The sequence below is a fragment of the Geotrypetes seraphini genome, chromosome 1, assembly GCF_902459505.1.
Source record: "Geotrypetes seraphini chromosome 1, aGeoSer1.1, whole genome shotgun sequence".
Lineage (NCBI taxonomy): Eukaryota > Metazoa > Chordata > Amphibia > Gymnophiona > Dermophiidae > Geotrypetes > Geotrypetes seraphini.
This window is the reverse complement of record NC_047084.1, coordinates 322,842,045-322,858,732: the sequence shown is the minus strand read 5'-3', so window position 1 is coordinate 322,858,732 and position 16,688 is coordinate 322,842,045. Positions and strand designations below refer to the sequence as shown.

At 45.7% G+C, this 16,688-nt stretch overlaps 1 protein-coding gene across 4 annotated transcripts in view; it reads right to left on the bottom strand.

Moving 5' to 3' along the window:
• Positions 1-16,688, bottom strand: part of DNAJB14 (DnaJ heat shock protein family (Hsp40) member B14) — a 68,552-nt gene that overhangs the window by 40,292 nt on the left and 11,572 nt on the right. For all 4 annotated transcript variants that reach the window (XM_033957050.1, XM_033957065.1, XM_033957042.1 and 1 more), the window contains exon 2: positions 12,670-12,830. In XM_033957050.1, the coding sequence (XP_033812941.1) occupies positions 12,670-12,812 (143 nt within the window). In that variant the 5' untranslated portion in view covers positions 12,813-12,830. The remainder of the gene's footprint in view (positions 1-12,669; positions 12,831-16,688) is intronic.

Below are 16,688 nucleotides of genomic sequence, written 5' to 3'. Positions count from 1 at the left end.
GTACCGGGTTCAGTGGTAGCCGGAGGGACTCTCGGGGCGGGGAAGGCATATCCAGCTCCGCCAGGTATTCCTTGGAGTACCTTGAGTCAGATTGTAAGTCCAAGTCAAGGGCATGTCCCATGTCCTGGACGAACCTCGTGAAGGATGGTCGGTGGGGTCCCGTGGCCCCTTGCGGGGACGGTGACCGAGACCTCCGTTTGGCCGAGAAGGAAGGAGAAGCCTCCCTCGAATAGCGGGGTTCTCGCTCAGACCCTCGGTCCGATACCGGAGACGCGCTGTGGAAGCGCTCCGGGGTCGAGGACCTGCGTCGTCTCAGGGAGCCCCTTGGGGACGACGCCGGGGTTCTGGGTACCGACCGATGTCTGGTCGGGGATCCCTCCCCGGACTCCCTCGGCGAAAGCCTTGGGCCTCGGACCGGAGCCCCGGACCGAGGGGGAGTCAATAGGAGCTGTGGGTTGGTGAGAGATAGCTCGGTAACCCTTAGCGGCCCCCCCGATCGAGTCGAGGGGGTGCGCCCTCGAGCCGGAGGGGAACTCCGGGCTTTCTTAGAGAGGTGTCTCGATTTTCGTTTCGCCCCGCGGCGCTCCGCCGGGGACGTGCGCCTCGAATGCCTCGGAGAGGAATCCGATGAAGAGGAGAGGCGACGAGAATGGCGTGCTTTACCTCGAGGGGTCTCGGCGCGTTGCTCAGGCTGACCTGGCGCGCGCAAGGTCGAGGCCGGTTGAAGGTGAGCCATGGCAGCGGATAGCTCCGTTGTGATCATTGCCCGGAGCAGTTCCTGGAATACTGGCAAGGACAGCATCGATGGCATGTCCAAGGCCGCTGTGCTCTCCACCGGGGGCGATCTCGCTTCGGAGCATTCCCGAGTGGTGGAGGTCTTCGGGGTTTTCGCTGGGGCCGTGGGTAAGGAGTTCCCACTCTGTCCGGCCATTGTCCCCGAGGTTGGCTTCTTCGACGATGTGGAACCTGAGGAAGGAAGAGGGGACTTACCCGGGGCAGAGGACTTCTGAGAGCTCGAGGCCTTCGAAGTCAAGTCCCGAGGCGGGGCCGATGTACTCGAGGCCGAGATCGAGGCCGGGGCCGATCTCGAGGCCGAGGTCGAGGGTTGGTCGGTAGCAAATAGTTCTGCCATGCGGGCCCCTCGTCGTTGGAGCACCCGCTGTTGGAAGGTAGCACACCGGGGGCAAGTTTCTGTTGGATGATTGGCCCCCAGGCAAAGGATGCACCAGCGATGCGGGTCTGTGAGAGATAGAAGACGTTCGCACCCGGTGCACTTTTTAAAGCCCGTAATGGGCCAGGACATCCAGGCAGCCGCGGCCAATCAGGCCTTGCGGTTGCTGCGATCCGGGAGCCCCCGAGAAAAAGGGCGCGAAAAGCGCGATGAGCAGGAAGAAAGAAAAAATTTGTTACGCACAGCGACTTTTAGCGACGAAAAAAGAAAAAAATATAATAAATCGCGGTGCAAAGAAGGCACTGGGGCAGCGCTAAGAAAAACGTGTCTTCTTAGCACAGCGGAAAAAATCGAACTGGAGACCACGAGGAGGGGATGCGCCCTCTAGTGGAGCAGGAGGCATACATGCGTGGTGCAGCCAGCAAGCTTGAATCTTCAATCAAGTACTCAATCAAGTACTCAATCAAGTACTTCAATCAAGTACTGAAATGCTGTCCGCATCGGGGCTTCGTAGATGACGTCACCCACATGTGAGAATATCATGCCTGCTTGTCCTGGGATAATATTGTTTCTTTTTATACTTTAATAAAATAAGTTCAGTATAAAACTATTCAAAGCTTGTTTGGATGGGATCTGATGGTTTGCGTGGACGGGGACCGAGATCACGGGGACGGGATGGTGAAGAGGTGGTAGATGTGTGAAACAGTCTCCCAGAACAGGTGGTGGAGACAAAGACTATGTCTGAATTCAAGAAAGCGTGGGATCTCTTAGAGAAGGGGTGTCAAACTCAATCACATTAAGAGGCTGAAATTTAAAACACAGGCTAAGTCGTGGGCCAAATTTTTTATTAAGATACTTAGTCTTAGTAGAAGTATAGATCCTTACCCTGAGACACCATTCCAGCGATCCACCTGGCTATTTTCACCTCATAGATATTACCATACTTAATCTCAACTTTATTCAAAAAGACATCAAGTGTGTAGACCAAAGGACTCAGGCACTGTACACTACAAATAAAATAAATATAAAAAGCTCATCCTTCCGGCTTTCTGATGTAGCGTAGCGAAACACAGACTGTGTTGGAGCCGTGAACTGACCTTTTCAGATAACAACTTTTGTAGAGCCATAACATTTGCCACTCCAGTAGAAGCAAGTATCCTTGCTCCATCCAATGTGTTATGATTACAATTCAAGCACCTGTGGCGCCTTGCTGAAGAGCTTATGAGCACATTTAAATATTCAAAAGCCTTTAAATGTTATATGAAGATACTATTTGAGAAACTTGCCTAGTATTGATGAGGGTTTTTTTTGTGTTTTGTTCTATTTTGAAAGTATTGCCCCCTCAATTGGACTGTAATTTAAAATCCCCGGTCTGTTTGGATCATACATCCATCTTTAGCATTAACTTTTAACATTCAACTTTCTTCCATTTTTCTGCTTTCTTCTCAAAATCGATCTACTTTTCCATGTCTTCCCTTCCCATCTATCCATGTGTACTAGCTCCTCCCTCCTTCTTCTCCCCTATTCCCATCTATGCATAAGAAGCATTTCTTCTTATCTCTTCCTTGCCGCACCCATTATTTATTTATTTAGATTTCTATCCCGTTCTCCCGGGAGCTCAGAATGGGTTACAATTGATATTCACAATAAAAATTATAAGACAAAGTTTATAAGCGGTCGTAGAAAGACAGGAGGGGAGATGTAGGGGGCAGAGGAGAAGAGCAGGGGAGCGGGAGTTAGGAAGGTGAGCTAGGAGCTCTGTCACCCCTTCCCCTCCATTTCTGTGCACCATCTCATCCCTATCCCATGGTCAGACATCTCTGTCTCCCCCCCCTCATATGGTCAGGCATCTTTCTCCTCTCCTTCCCATAGCCTGGAATCTCTCTCCTCTCACATGGTCTGACATCTCTCTCTCTCCCCTTCCCTCCCTCTTCCTGAGGTCTAACATCTCTCGCATTCTCTCCTCTCCTTTCTGCAGTCTGGCATCTCTCTCTCTCTCCTTCCCATTCCAGTGGTCTGACATCTCTCTCTTCCCTCCTTCCATCACCCTTCACCAGAATCTGACATCTCTCCCTTCTTTGAGTCATCTCTCCTCCCTCTCAGTGTAACATTTCTCCCTCCTTCCTCTCCACCACTATCATGTCCAACAATTCTCTCTCTTTCCCATGTATACCATTTCTCTTTTCCTCCCACTCCACACATCTATGTCCAAGAATTTTCTTTTTCTCTTCCCTCACCCACCGACAGCATCTCTCTCCCTCCCTTCCTAATCCCCAGCCTGTGCAGCCTCTGTCCTTCCCAACCCTCTCCCAGCCCCTGCAGCATCTGCTCTTGCTTTCCCAACCCCCCTCCCTCCGAAGCCTGTACAGCATGTCTTTCCCTCATTTCAAACCCCAGCCCTCCCCTCTCAGCTGGATCCTACAGTACGACAATCCCCAGTTCCCAACTTCCCCACCTACCACCTCCCCACCGCTGAAATTTAAAATCTTTGGGAAGCCGACGCAAAGCCAGCCTCCCGCCGTTGCCCTGCCCTAAAAGTGTTCTGTCTGAAGCACTTACTCTTCCCGTGTAGGCAGAACGCTACAGAAAGAATACTTCCGGGGCAGGGCGATGGTGGGAGGCTGGCTTCGCGTCGGCTGCCCATAGATTTTAAATTTCAGAAGTGGTAGGTGTGGGAGTCAGGACTCAAGGAGGTTCCTGGAGAGTGTAGTATCAGGCGCACAGTTATCGCCAACCACATAAAATGGCCAGGCGGGCTGGATTTGGCCCACGGGCCTTGTGTTTGAGACACGTGTCTTAGAGAGAGGAAGAGATAATGGTTACCGCAGATAGGCAGACTGGATGGGCCATTTAGCCTTTATCTCCCATCATGTTTCTATGACTAGTTAAGCTTGTGGCAAGGGTTATTACATTTGAAAGCTATCCAGTAGTATTTAGATAAAAGTTCAGTGATGGAGAAGTCCAAAAGCAAGAGGCTGGAGGAAATTAAAAGGTCAAGTCAGTAGAACTCATCTGGTCAACTTTTTCAGTCAGTTATACTGAAGCTTCTCTCTACAATCTTCCTTCTTTTCAGTGGGATGAATCATTGTAAAATCTGACTTGTGCTGAGGCTGAGGGCTGAAGTCAGGTCTCTAATACTAAGAAATTGGGTCAATCTTGGTGCTGTGCCACCTTGGATTTCTCTGCACACTAGAGACAGCACTAAAGAAACAGCTTTTTGCTGAGCAGAGTACTACTCTATTTTGTAAACAAGGTCCCCGCTGACAGCTCAGCAGAAGAGGCCAATGCAATACCTGCTATTCAGTTGCATAAGTACTGAATCATGGTATGCACCATGGATACCAGACTAGAAACAGTTTCAGCACTGTCTAAGCCAAAAACAGCTCACCCTTATTTTCAGCAAGATTCTCTTAAAATCTTAAAAGGGAGAAGCTTAAAAACAAGGGGACAACCATGATTAAGTAGTTCATTTTTATGCAAGGAAGAATGCTGAAGTTAGTCTGTGTATGCCTGAAATGTCTATATGGGTCTTTATTCTTTATTTTTGGTTTTAATTTCATAAAAATTTCCAACATAAGTCTCATGAAAAGAAATAGTGCTCAATACATACTTCTTACTTTAAAAAAAGGAATAAAAATAAAGTCTAATTTTGATGACTAAATATCAGGATCTGAAACAGCTTTTTCTAAAATATTTTAAAGCTTTTTGCTGTCTTGACATTTGCCTTCCATCTGTTTAAAGTAATATCTCCATATCTGGCCTTTTCCTTAAAAAAGGGGGGCAGAATTGTTTTAACACCTATTCCTAAGAACCTGAAATTTAGTTTAACTGATGTGAGTAATTATTGCACAGTCGCATCTATTCCATTATTTGTTACGCTAATAGAGGGCTATGTCATGAAACAGGTTGAGCGAGATTTTCAATGTTTTAATATTCATCATCACTCTCAGTCGTGGTTTAGAAAAAAAAAATCATAGCACAGAAACTGTGGTGTCTGCACTAGCCACTTATGGCAAAGAATTACACCACAGGGATCACTAAGCTCTTGTTATTCAATTTGATATAAAAAGTGCTTTTGATTTAGTTGATTTTGATAGGATGCTCGAAATTCTTAGTGACTTTGGGCTTCACAGCCATTTTTTCTTGGTTCCAGGGATTTTTAACAGAGCAGCATTATATCATTAGAAAGGATAATGAATTATCTGATAGTTGGCACCCTCTTAGTGGTGTGCCTGAGGGATCTCCCCTTCATTATTCAACTTGCTAATGCAGTCTTTGGGAGTTATTCTAGATCAAGCTGTATGAAACACTATATTTATTATTATGGTTATTTTACATTAGTCACCCCCCAGCGCTGTACAATGTTGTTGAAGGCCTTCTAAGATAGAGAACACTCTCCTGGATCCAGTGTCTAACGAGTCAGGAAATTCACTTGCACATTGTCCACTCAAGAGAGCCAATAGATGGGCCTTGGCCTATTGGAACAGCATTTGATCCTCCAATCTCAGTAGTACACTCCTGGTGCCTCCCTGCTGGTTGACACAGGCTACCGCTGTGGCATTGTCAGAGGAGACACGAACCGCCTTACCCTCCAAGATGCTCTCCAGTGCCCATAGGACTAGTCTGATCGCTCTAAGCACTAAGTGGTTGATTGACCAACCCCTTTGTGAAGGTGACCACTGGCCTTGCAACAGGTGCCCTTGGTAATGGGCTCTCCGTCCAATGATGCTGGCATCGGTCATCAAGATCTCCCACGTGGATATGCTCAGAGGCATTTCCCGGAATAGGGACTGTGGCTCCTGTCATCAGCCCAGGCTATGCAGAGTTGTGTTTGTTCAAGGTAACGCTCTAAGTCCAGCGCATCCGACTGTGGGGACCACCAGGACAGCAGCATCTCCTTTAGAGAATGTAAATGCGCTCTCACCCAGGGTACTATATCTATCTTTGCCACCATGGACCCCAGCAAATGAAGATAATGCCATGCCGTCAGAGATGGCCTGTTCTTTATTGCCAGGATCTGACGCTTGCGTTTTGCTGTGCATGCATCTGGTAGAAAGACCCTTTCCAATCTGTATCGAACAAAATTCCAAAGTATTCCAAGGACTGTGTCAGAGCCAAGTGACTCTTTCTGAAGTTTAATCAGTTACCCAGCCTAAACTTTGCAGAAGCTGAACCACTTGGGTCACCGCTGCTTTCCCTCTGCCTCGGAGGGTGATCTTATTAATCAAACATCTAGTTAAGGGTGCACTTGTATCCCTGCCTTGTGGAGATGTGCCGCTACCATGACCATTATCTTGGTGAAAGTGCATGGTGCTGTAGCTAGTCCAAACAAAAAAGCAGAAAACTGGAAAAGACGTTCTAATACATGGAACCTCAAGAACTTTCTGTGAGTCAGAAAGATGAGAATATGTAGATAAGCCTCCATCTGATCTAGGGAGGCAAAGCATTCCCCCGGTATCATAGATGCAATGACTGACTAGATAGTTTCCATGCGGAAGCAGGAGATCTTGAGGACTGCATTGACTGACTTCAGATCCAGGATTGGTCTCCAGTCATCTAGGTCTCTTTTGGGTGTACTGTGTATCTACTCGAGCCCCATTCGCCTTCCACTATGGCCTCTATGGCTTCTAGATCACTGAGTCTCTGTACCGCTGCCAGAACTCTGGCTGCTCTGTCAGGTTTTCCTACAGGAGAATTTATGAAGCAATCCGGAAGGGGTTGAAAGAATTCTAGCTTGTACTCCTCCTGAATGAAGTCCAGCACCCAGTGGTCTGAAGATATCCTCATCCACGCATGCAAAAACTCCCCCCACCCCTACCCGAGGAGGGGCCACAGGTGTGGCATCATTGCAGCTTCTTAGGGATTGCAGTGGAGCAGGATCTGGGCACCTGGCGCTCCGGAACCTCTGTCTCAGGCCTTGGAATGGTCTCTGGGAAGCCAACATTCCCGAGTACTGTTGAAAATGCCTTGACTCACAAAGATTTCCCTAACTGGACCCTTGAAACATCAGTCCAGAATGACGGCCACGGCACTGAACTTCCGAAAAGGGAATTACGAAGGGATGAGACTCTTGGTGGGGAAGAAGATTAAGAAGAGGATAAGCACTGTAAAAAATGCTAGAGCAAGCTTGGTTCCTTTTTAAGGACACAGTCACCGAGGCGCAAAATCTATATATACCGCGTATCAACAAGGGATCCAAGAGTAAAAAGAACAAGGAACCGGCATGGCTCACTGTAGAGGTGAAGGAAGTGATCAGAGACAAGAAAACTTTGTTTAAAGAATGAAAAAGGTCAAGAACAGACAAAAACGGGAATAAGCACAAACATCAACGCAGGTGCCATAAGGCGGTAAAAGGGGCCAAAAGAGACTACAAGGAAAAAATAGCTAAAGAAGCAAAAAACTTCAAGCCGTTCTTTCGATCTATTAAGGGGAAACGACCCGCAAAGGAAGCGGTGGGACCGTTAGATGACCATGGAATAAAGGGAGTGCTAAAGGAGAACAAAGCAATCGCCGACAAACTGAACACATTTTTTGTGTCTGTATTTACCGAAGAGAATATACACAGCATACCGGAACCCTTCAGGCTATACGCTGGAAACTAAGATGGGTTGACGGTCTGTCTAGAAGAGGTATGCAGGGAGATCGATAGGCTTAAGAACAATAAATCCCCGGAACCGGATGGCATCAATCCAAGGGTCATAAAGGAACTGAAAGGGACTATAGCTGAACTGCTTCAACTAAAAGCCAATCTGTCGATCAAATCGGGAAAGATTCTGGAAGACTGGAAGGTGGCAAAAATTATGCCAGTCTTCAAAAAAGGTTTGAGGGGAGATCCGGGAAACTACAGGCTGGTGAGACTGACCACGGTACCGGGAAAGATGGTAGAAGCACTGATAAAGAACTGCATCATTGATCACCTTGACGGACACGGTCTTATGAGGCAGATCTTGATTGACGAACTTGCTGCAGTTCTTCGAGGGAGTAAACAGGCAGATAGACAAGGGCGACCCGGTCGACATTGTATATCTGGATTTTCAGAAGGCGTTCGACAAGGTGAAGTAGTACTACTTCAGAAAGTTGCGAGCCATGGAATCGAGGGTGAAATACTCATGTGGATTAAAAACTGGCTGGAGCATAGGAAACAGAGAGTGGGGGTAAATGGACAATACTCGGACTGGAAGAGCATCACCAGTAGGGTGCCGCAGGGCTCGGTGCTTGGACTGTGCTCTTCAACATCTTTATAAACGACAAGTGAAATGATTAAATTTGCGGATGATACGAAATTATTCAGAGTAGTGAAGACACAAGGGGATTGTGAAGATCTGCAATGTGACATAATCAAGCTCGAAAAATGGGCATCGACGTGGCAAATGATGCATGTCGGTAACAAAAATCTCATGCACAAATACAAGATGTCCTGGACGGTACGTGGAGAGACCTCCCAGGAAAGAGACTTGGGAATTCTGATCAACAAGTCGATGAAGCCATCTGCGCAATGCACAGCAGCGGTGAAAAAGGCAAACAGAATGCTAGGAATGATAAAGAAGGGGGTCACGAACAGATCGGAGAAGGTTATCATGCCACTGTACCGGACTATGGTGCGCCCTCACCTGGAGTACTGCGTTCAGCACTGGTCACTATACATGAAAAAAGGACACGGTACTACTCGAAAGGGTCCAGAGAAGAGCGACTAAAATGGTTAAGGGGCTGGAGGAGTTGCTGTACAGTGAGAGATTGGAGAAATTGGGCCTCTTCTCCCTTGAAAAGAGGAGACAGAGGGGACATGATCGAAACATTCAAAATACTGAAGGGAATAAACTTAGCAGATAAAGACAGATTGTTCACCCTCTCCAAGGTAGGGAGAACGAGAGGGCACTCTCTAAAGTTGAAAGGGGATAGATTCAGTACAAATGTAAGGAAGTTCTTCTTCACCCAGAGAGTGGTAGAAAACTGGAACGTTCTTCCAGAGTCTGTTATAGGGAAAACACCCTCCAGGGATTCAAGACAAAGTTGGACAAGTTCCTGTTAAACTGGAAGGTACGCAGGTGAGGCTGGACTCATTTAGAGCACTGGTCTTTGAACAGGGGGCCGCTCCGTAAACGGACTGCTGGGCACAATGGACCCCAGGTCTGACTCAGCAGCGGCAATTCTTATGTTCTTATGTTCAAAGCAGATACCAAAGTTTTTGATGGTGACGCCTGTGAAGATTTGGAGATATCCATGGCAGCACCGAACTGGTCCTGCTGAGCATGACAGTTTAAGAGAGTGCGACTTTAAAGTTCAACAGTGAGAACAAGTCTCAATTTTGTGTTCAGGGCCTAAGCAGGGGAGAGCCGACGGAGGAGGGCTGCAGTCCGGCCATCGGACCAACGGTCGGCTCGGGGGCCCGTTCCACCGGGGCACCCGACACTGTCTTCGCTCCTCCCCCATTCCAGCAGGGGAGAGCCGACGGAGGAGGGCTGCAGTCCGGCCATTGGATCAACGGTCGGCTCGGGGGCCCGTTCCAGCGGGGCACCCAACACTAATATAATATTTATTACCCAAATCAGAAAATGTTAAGGCAGTGGGGAAGAAGTGATGGAGAGAGGCTACACTTTCAAAACAGGTCAGATGTTAAAGATACAATTAACTCATACAGATAAGATCAGATGCACAAAGCAAATCAGCTATGTGGAGGAGCACTATTTGAGTCCTTTGCCAAAAACAGAATAAGGGACCAGAAATTGAAAACAGAACTGTGCACAAAAACTGAAAAAGAAACCCCAGGAAATCAAATTATGCATGAAGGGCAACATAAGAGAAGCAGAAACAAAAATATATTTCCTCTTGTACTGAGCAAAACAAAGATATATAGAAGGACCCTTCAAAAGGTAATATCTTTCCAATTACTGAATTGAAAAGAAGCACCCTCATTCTATAACCTGACACCTAATTAAGTACACACATAGATTATAGCAGGGGTGCCCACACTTTATGGGCTTGCGAGCTACTTTTAAAATGACTGAGTCCAAATGATCTACCAACAATAAAAATTTTTTAAAAACACAAAGCATACTGTACGCAGAGAAAATGTTAATTATCATTTATATTCCGCGGGTTTTCAAAGAGGTCAAGGCAGATGACTTTATGCAATGTCACCTCAGTAACAACTATACAAAAAAATACACAAATATACCCCCTCCCTTTTTATTAAACTGCAATGGCGGTTTTTAGCGCAGGAAGCTGCGATGAATGCCCTGCGCAGCTCTCGATGCTCATAGGCTCCCTACGCTAAAAACTGCTATTGCGGTTTAGTAAAAAAAGGGGGCCATAGTGCAAAATATAGACAGCAGATAAAAATTCTCAAAATGGACACATTTTGATCACTAAATTGAAAATAAAATCATTTTTCCTACCTTTGTTGTCTGGTGATTTCATGAGTCTCTGGTTGCACTTTCTTCTTTCAGCCTTCTGTATGCTTCCTCTCCTCCAGACCTCATTCCCTCCCCCAACTTTTTCTTCCTCTCTCCCTGCCCTCCTCCCATTTCTTTCTGTCCGTCTTTCTTTCTGTATGTCTGTCTTTCTCTCTCCATGCCACCTTTCTTTCTTTCTGTCTCCCTGTCTGTCTCTCTCCATGCCCCCTTTCTGTCTGTCTCCCTGTCTGTCTTTCTGTCTCCCTGCCCACCCCTTTCTTTCTTTCTTCCTGCCCTCCCCCAAGCCACCGCCACCATTGGGGAACAGGCCGCCGCTGTAAAGAGGATGCTGAAGCGCCGGGCCGACCAATCTTCCCCACCCGTCATTCTAATGTCAGAAAGGAAGTGATTGGCTGGCCTGGAACTTCCTCTCAGATGTCAGAATTGACGTCGGGTGAGGAAGGTTGGTCTGCCCAGCGCTTCAGCGTCCTCTTTACAGAGTTGGGAAGCAGGTAGAACGGAAGGCAACGCGAGTCTATCACGGAGCCCAGAATGGGCTCCGCGATCGACTTGCGTTGCCTTTGTGATCTACTGGTCGATCACGATCGACCTTTTGGGCACCCCTGGCTTATAGAATAATGCCAATAATTAGCATTTACGCATGTAAGCGCTAGATGCTATTTTATAAAACTATGTGTCAGTCATTAAGCACATTAACTGCGAGAGGGAGGAAGCATACAGATGGGCAGAGCATTGGCAGACCTTGGGTGTATTGCCAATACCAGTCAGTTGCCCACATTGCATGGTGAACTTAAGCACACCAATTTAAATCACTCCTTGAGCTGCCGTGAATGTACCTACATTTTGCCATGGTAACCTATTCCTTCTCCCACAGGTACCTTTTCCTCGAAAGCAATTCAATTACAATAGGTTGAAATTCAAGCTGTTAACAATTTGTAGATGTATGATGTACTAAGGGGCCCAAAGAGCTGATCTGTGAACCATGTGGGAGAAAGAAGCAGGGTGAAAATGCTGGGCTTTTGGCACTACTTCTTGCTGGCCAGGACCATGGAGCAGGAAGGGGAGGAATAGTTATTTTGGTGGAAGGAAGGCACTTGCCACCTCTTGTTTCATCTGTGGCAATGCTTGTGTTTTTATATGTACAGGATTATTTCATATTTTTATTCATTTTCCCCCTTCCACTAAGCCTCATCACTGATACAAAAGCCCTCAGTCAGGGGACTGAGAATTTGATTCACATAATCTGGCTAGTAAGCACTGTCATTGTCCACTGGTGAACAATCTCCTCTTGAATAATGCCTATACTGGCACACTCATTTACTAGTGACATCAGGACAGAATCCAGTAGTCAACAGCCAAGCCAACTGTAGGGATGTCACACAGGAAACACACACACGCAGTCTTAGAGTCGGGATGGAGGCGCTACCATGGGCTAGCTCCAAGTCCTTTTTATTGAGTTTCGTATGCTAATTACATCAAACCATCACACAATTCCAGCATAAGGCAGCACTAATATAGGTACAATAATATAGGTACAAGATCCTTTATCCAAATCCTTGGGACCAGACATATTTTGGCTTTTGAAATAGTAATGTTAAATCAGAAAGAGATAGACCTTTTCTTCTTCTCACTGCCACCCTGCATGGAATCTGCAGCCCTCCAACTTGAATTGCACAGAGAACAGGAGAAACACACAACTGCGTTGGTTTCAGCGTGTGTCACGTCAGGGAAACTGACTACCTCTGGTTCACGTCAAATTTAAGTTTTCACAGCTTTTCGGATAAAGGATCTTGTACCTATATTTACATATTTTTAATCACCCTTTCAATATGTGAAAGGTGCAACATTTTAAATTCCTTTGATTTTAGCTGTTTATTAACATAAGAGAAACCACTCGGCATCATATATTCTTTCTGAAAGTGTTACAGCACAGAAAAGCCTATCTATTTTCCAAGTCACATACCAAGAACCTGATCAGACTTCCAAAACCAATCCTTACTAGGTATTAAAATTCTTGTCTTGAGCAGGAACTGACCTGGTGCTACTTCATAATTCTAACCTTTAATCCATGCCATTGCCTCTTACCTCTGAACTCCATCTACTTGCTCCTGGGTGAAGCTCTTTCCACCATCTCCCATGGTGCTACTCTTCTCCCCGCTAGTCCTGTCTTCGTTACTTGAAGGCTTTCTGCAGGATGGACAATTCCCAGTGGTACTTCCATTTTTCATGATTGCTTCTTAACAATGCTGCATAAAGATAAAGCAAAGATAAGAACAAAAGTCCTCAGCTTTCTTCCCTGCCATATTAATCTATACTGCTGTTTCTGTGCAGGATGCCTCATAAGCAAGCATAGGCTGCAAAAACACCAACTGCTGTTTGCAAGCAAATAAATGTTATACAGTAATAATAATAATAATAACTGTTTATATACCGCAGGACCGCGAAGTTCTATGTGGTTTACAATGATCAAAAGGTATTACAGATTGAGTGGAATAAACATAGTTCAGTTAGTGAATAACAGTTCTAAAATACCTAGTACTGAAAATACCTGGTACATTAGCAAGGAAAACACACTTCATATCACCATTTATTCAGTTTTACATCTGCAGGGCAGTCTCACTAGTCTACTTGTGTGTGTACAAATAAACATTTAGGCCCGGATTCTCTCTAGGGCGCCAATATCGGTGACCGCCTATAAAGTGGCCAATCGCGTGCCAATCATGCGATGGCACCCTATAAATCTAATCTTCTATTTCTGCATCGCTCATACCTAGGTAGGCTCAAGGCAACTTATAGAGAGGGACAATGGAAGAGGGGAGGGGAGACGAGAAGAGGAGGATAGGAGGGAGGAGAGAGAGGGAGGAAGAATAGTGCCTCTGCGAAAGATAGGCGCCACAAATGTAGGCCAGGGTTTTCCGGGCCTATATTTTCAGTACCTATCTATGCCGTGAATCACGCCAACACAGTCGCTTTAGGCAGCCTAATGCCACTTCCAGTGTTAGTGAAGCCCGTAGTGGTGTTCGGCAGCCTAAAGCGACTATGTAGGTGCAATGTTGGCACGTATTATTTAGGCGCCGGTAGGCATTTTAACAGTGCCATTTTAAACAATATTTGTTACTTAACTTAGGCATTGTTAGGGTGCCTACCACCACCTAAGGTAGGGAGAATGAGAGCATAATCTCTAAAGTTGAAAGGGGATAGATTCTGTACAAACGTAAGGAAATTCTTCTTCACCCAGAGAGTGGTAGAAAACTGGAACGCTCTTCCGGAGTCTGTTATAGGGGGGAACCACCCTCCAGGGTTTCAAGACAAAGTTGGACAAGTTCATGCTAAACTGGCGAGACTGGATTCATTTGGAGCACTGGGCTTGACTTTGGGGCCGCCGCATGAGCGGACTGCTGGGCCGGATGGACCATTGGTCTGACCCAGCAGCGGCAATTCTTATGTTCTTATATGCATTATACGTAAACAGCACATGGTAATGATGAATAGTGCTCCTTGGGGCAACTCCTATTTAATACAATATTTTGGATGGCACTAGGCTGTTCAGTCTGTTTACATAAGAGGTCAGGACTTTTGACCTAAGAACATAAACAATGCCTCTGCTGGGTCAGACCTGAGGTCCATCATGCCCAGCAGTCCGCTCTTGCGATGGCCCAACAGGTCCAGAACCTATGCAGTAATCCTCTATCTATACCCCTCTATCCCCTTTTCCAGTAGGTAATTGTCCAATCCTTTCTTAAACCCCATTATCATACTCTGCCCTATTACGTCCTCTGAAAGCGCATTCCAGGTGTCCACCACACATTGGGTAAAGAAGAACTTCCTAGCATTCGTTTTGAATCTGTCCTCTTTCAACTTTTCCGAGTGCCCTCTTGTTCTTTTATTTTTTGAAAGTTTGAAGAATCTGTCTCTCTCCACTTTCTCTATGCCCTTCATGATCTTGTAAGTTTCTATCATATCCCCTCTAAGTCTCCTCTTCTCCAGAGAAAAGAGACCCAATTTCTCCAGTCTCTCAGCATATGAAAGGTTTTCCATACCTTTTATCAGACGTGTTGCTCTCCTCTGAACCCTTTCGAGTAACGCCATATCCTTCTTAAGGTACGGCGACCAAAATTGGACGCATTACTCCAGATGCGGACACACCATCGCCCGATACAACGGCAGGATAACTTCTTTCGTTCTGGTCGCAATACCCTTCTTGATTATACCAAGCATTCTATTCGCTCTCTTAGCGGCCGCTGCGCACTGTGCCATCGGCTTCATTGTCATGTCCACCATTACCCCCAAGTCCCTTTCCTGTGTACTCTCATTCAATAATATCCCTCCCATCGTATAGTTGTTGTACCTCAAGTTTCTGCTTCCCATATGTAATACTTTACATTTCTCAACGTTGAACTTCATCTGCCACCTCGTCGCCCATTCCCCTAGCTTGTTCAAGTCCCTTTGCAATTCTTTGCAGTCCTCTATAGTCCGAGCACCACTAAATAATTTGGTGTCGTCTGCAAATTTTATTATCTCACACTTTGTCCCTGTTTTTAGATCATTTATGAATATATTAAATAGCAGCGGCCCGAGCACTGAGCCCTGCGGGACACCACTCGTGACCCTCCTCCAGTCCGAGTAGTGGCCTTTCACTCCTACCTTCCTCATAAGTTAGGGCATTTTACCTTGCTAATATGCTCTATCCTAATTATAATTGGTCACCGTTCTTCCTCTCCCCTCTCTATACCTTTCCTGCATCCGCCATCTTATCCCTGGTCACCCTGGTTTCTCATTTATACTAATACTTTCCCTGTTAGCCAGTCAGGTATTCAGAATACCCACAATGAATTTGCACGAGATAGATTTGCATTTAATGAATGTAGTATATGCAAATTTACCTTGTGTAATTCATTATGGATATAGAAACATAGAAACTTTGTGACAGATAAAGGCCAAATGGCCCATCTAGTTTGCCCATCTGCAGTAACCATTATCTAAAATTTGACTGGCTAGGTGTGTCTCAAGGACTGGATTGAGAACCCTACATTTGATATACCAACTAGGCCTCCTTCTATCAACATGTTCAGTTAAGAACATAAGGGTCAGAGCAATGGTCCATCAAGCCCAGTATCCCGTTTCCACAGTGCATCCAGGTCATAAATACCTGGCAGAAATCCAAGTAGTACCATCTCATTCTTAATAATTCCTAGCATCCTGTTTGATTTTTAGGTCTCCACCGAACACTGAGCAGAAGGTTTCAGCATATTGTCTACAATAACACCCAGATCTTTTTCTTGGGTGCTGACCTCTAAGGTTGACCCCAGCATCTGATAACTGTGATTTGTATTATTCTTCTCAATGTGCATCACTTTGTATTTGCCCGTATTAAATTTCATCTGCCATTTGGATGCCCAGACTTCCAATTTCCTAAGGTCTTCCTGCAATTTTTTTTAAATCCACATGTGTTTTAACAATTATGAAGAGTTTAGTATCATCTGCAAATTTAATCACCTCACTTCTTGTTCCAATTTCCAAATCATTTATAAATGTTAAATAGCACCAGTCCCAGTATAGATCCCTGTGGCATTCCATTATTCTAATCTAATCTACAATTTGTGAGTTGCTCTATGCCTGAATAGGGGTACAAATCGGGTGTTAAGCAGATAAGGGAAAAAAGAGAAAGGGGACATTAAGCAGGATGAGGAGATGGTGGGTGAAGAGTCCTCTACAAGGAAGCATTGAGGAAAATTAGAAGTGCGGATAAGCACTGAGGAGATATTAGAAAATACATTTTACTATGGAATGGGGAAGAAATCTTTTGAGTTCGAACAAGCTACTGATTGTCAATGGAGTATATCATCTCAAAGAGAAGAGTTTAGTTTCTTTCAAAATCTGAGATAGCAGGTTCTGTTTTGATGGTTATCGGGAGGCTGTTCCAGGTTTTTGCGCCAATGTAGGTGATGAGTGTGCTGAATGTGCGCTTGTACTTTATTCCTTATTCACCCTCTTCCATTGAGAGACATGGGCATTTAGCCCTACCCTCTATTTTCTGTCCAATAATCCACAACAGAACATTGCCTCATAGTGCAGGCCATATCCTGAACGTTGTTCTTTCCCAC